The following is a 2,851-nucleotide window of genomic DNA, read 5'->3' on the forward strand; positions in this document are numbered from 1 at the left end:
TCCAGATATCCCCACGGCTCTCTCAGGTCTTTATTCTCCTTTCCAGTGAGACTCTCCCTGGACAAACAGTCTAATGTTGCCACCCTCATGCAACCCTTATCTACCTTTGCTACTTTATCTTCTCCTCAGTATTTATCACAGTTTAATGCACTCCGTATTTAACTTATTTAATGTTTATTATCTCCCTTCACAAGAATGTAAACTCCTTAAAGGTGGGAATTTGTATCTACTTTCTTCTCTGCTCTATACCTATAGAACATGAATTAATCCAGTTTTTAAATTAATTATTTAATTTACAATATTACTATTTTTCTCGGTTTACTGCTCTAGTGAGAACCTCCAATAAACTGTACAATAGACGATCTGGTATTTTACATCCTTACTCTGTTTGTTTTCACATCTGGCTAACTCCATTGTCTTTTGAGACTTCTACTTGCATCAGGTAAGGACTTGAAGCTCCAGAATTCAAGTCCTTACTTTTCTTTCAGGTCAATCACAATCTTGTTTGGGGGACAGATTAGTATAAAGGGCACCAAAACACATAGTGATGTCACATAGTAATATCTCACAAAATATTTGTATTTTTAATAGAATTATATGTTTATCGTATCAGGTATAATCGTTTATTAGTATTGATATTTTCCCTAGTGTTCTTGTCACTACAGGCATACCTCAGAGATACTGTGGGTTCAATTCCAGACACCTCAATAAAGTGAATATTGCAATAAAGCTAGTCATACTAAATTTTTGGTTTCCCAGTGCATTAAAAGTTACACTATACTGTAGCCTATTAAGTATGAAATAGGATTATATCTCAAAAAGTACATACCTTAATTTTAAAATATTTTATTGCTAAAATATGCTAACCATCATCTGAGCCTTCAGCAAATCTTAGTCTTTTTTCAATAGTAACATCAAAGATCACTGATCACAGATCACCATAACAAATATAGTTAAGTTTGAAATATTGCAAGAATTATCAAAATGTGTCACAGAGACACTAAATAAGCAAATGCTGTTGGGAAAACGGCGCTGATAGACTTACCGTATGCAGGATTGCCACAAACCTTTAGTTTGTAGAAAAAAGCATTGTCTGAGAAACACAATAAAGCAAAGCACAATAAAACCAGATATGCCAGTATTTTAACTTCAGTGAATTTTATTTTTGTGTATCAGAAATACATTTTTATTTTTATTTGAAAACAACCTAAATTTTTAGACAAATGATTTTAGTATATAAATTTGATTTTGTTTTTATATAGAATATAAAGATTTTCCTCACTGATCTTCCATGTGAAGGGGATTACAAGCCTGAAGGGAGATACCTTCTGCACACAAGCGTGTATCTTACGTGTAGGGTACTGGAAACCAACGTGTAGTGCTTCCACACATAAATTAGGTCGTGACACCACCTATTAAAAAGGGGATAAGAGAAAAATTCTATTAATCAGACTCAAGAAGCAAACATGACACAAAAACTGCAGGTAAGACCAAATGAGTAATTTTAGTTAGAACACTGCAGGTTATACTGGAGTAACAGGTTTGTGAAGCTACAGTGTGTACCACATTAAAACAGCAAGAAAGGGCTATTTATATAGAAAGGCTGGAATGAGGGATTTTTTCACTAAAGCAAATCAACTTCTTGTCAACTGCCAAAACAAAACAAAACTGAGCATTATGAGTTTAGTATACTGAAGGCATATTATACCAGTTTTTATGCAGCATACTAAAGTTAGAACTTCTTCACTGGTGCATATGAATCATTAATAGTCATGGAAAGTTTTTTTTGCCCCTTCTTGCCAAATTTCAGGCATGTCTTATTTTTGATGGAGCATTACATGTGTCTATAATTTCATCCTGTAAAAACATATGAAGACAACTTTCATTCTGTGCCAAAGGATGACCAGCGACCTTGTTCATAAACTGCTCCAGCCCTTGCTTCCTTTCTTCAATAAAACTGTCAACAAATATTCCATCATCTCTTCTAAAAGAAAGTTGACGCAAAAATGCTTTCCCAGGGACTGGGGGAACTACAACCTTGATCTCTCTTTCTAATTCACTTCGCAGCTACTCAAAGTCACTGTATCTTCTTCTAACGGCAGATTCCTTCAGCTTGAAAATAGGCAGATTTGTCTTGACCCTGATTTCGTAGGTGGTGAACCGACCCCGGCCTACACGCACTGTCTGCGGGTTGCTCACATCGATCTCGAGGAAGTTGCTGCGAGGCCCGGAGGCGTCGTTCAGGTTCTGCGGCTTGGTGATCAGCCGCCGGGTACCCGCCACGGTCTCCGCCATTTCACGGCTGTAGCCGACGCCGCCGCGGGCTCCCTCCTCCCCTTCCGCGTTCTGCCAACCCCGCCGCGGGGACGCCGAGCTCGCGCGCAACTTTAGTGAATTTTACAGTGCATTTTTTAATACAGTCATTTGAAAATAATCGTTTTCAGTAAAGACTTTCTAATTAATGAAGGATGAATAAGAAATGATTCATCTACTGTTGCTATTCTGTTTCTCTCTTTTCTGTTTTCTTGTGATCCATGCTTGCTTCCCTCTGTTTTCAAGGAAGTTAAAAATGAGCAGTTGTGATCATATTTAATGATCTTTTTTAAAAAAATTAATTAATTAATTTTTTTTGGCTGTGTTGGGTCTTCGTCTCTGTGCGAGGGCTTTCTCTAGTTGTGGCAAGCGGGGGCCACTCTTTATCGCGGCGCGCGGGTCTCTCACTATCGCGGCCTCTCTTGTTGCGGAGCACAGGCTCCAGACGCGCAGGCTCAGTAATTGTGGCTCACGGGCCCAGCTGCTCCGCGGCACGTGGGATCTTCCCAGACCAGGGCTCGAACCCGTGTCGCCTGCA

At 38.9% G+C, this 2,851-nt stretch overlaps 1 protein-coding gene across 1 annotated transcript; it reads right to left on the reverse strand.

Annotated features, from left to right (window-relative positions):
* Nucleotides 1-1,806: 1,806 nt before the first annotated feature.
* LOC118904160 (sorting nexin-3-like) lies at nt 1,807-2,295 on the reverse strand. Its single transcript, XM_036870029.1, has 2 exons — nt 2,140-2,295; nt 1,807-2,043 (listed from the first exon to the last, which is right to left on the reverse strand). Exons 1-2 carry the CDS (start codon nt 2,293-2,295, stop codon nt 1,807-1,809), a joined length of 393 nt encoding a protein of 130 aa, XP_036725924.1.
* Nucleotides 2,296-2,851: the final 556 nt, after the last annotated feature.

Source organism: Balaenoptera musculus, chromosome 11, assembly GCF_009873245.2.
Source record: "Balaenoptera musculus isolate JJ_BM4_2016_0621 chromosome 11, mBalMus1.pri.v3, whole genome shotgun sequence".
NCBI classification, from domain to species: Eukaryota; Metazoa; Chordata; class Mammalia; order Artiodactyla; family Balaenopteridae; genus Balaenoptera; species Balaenoptera musculus.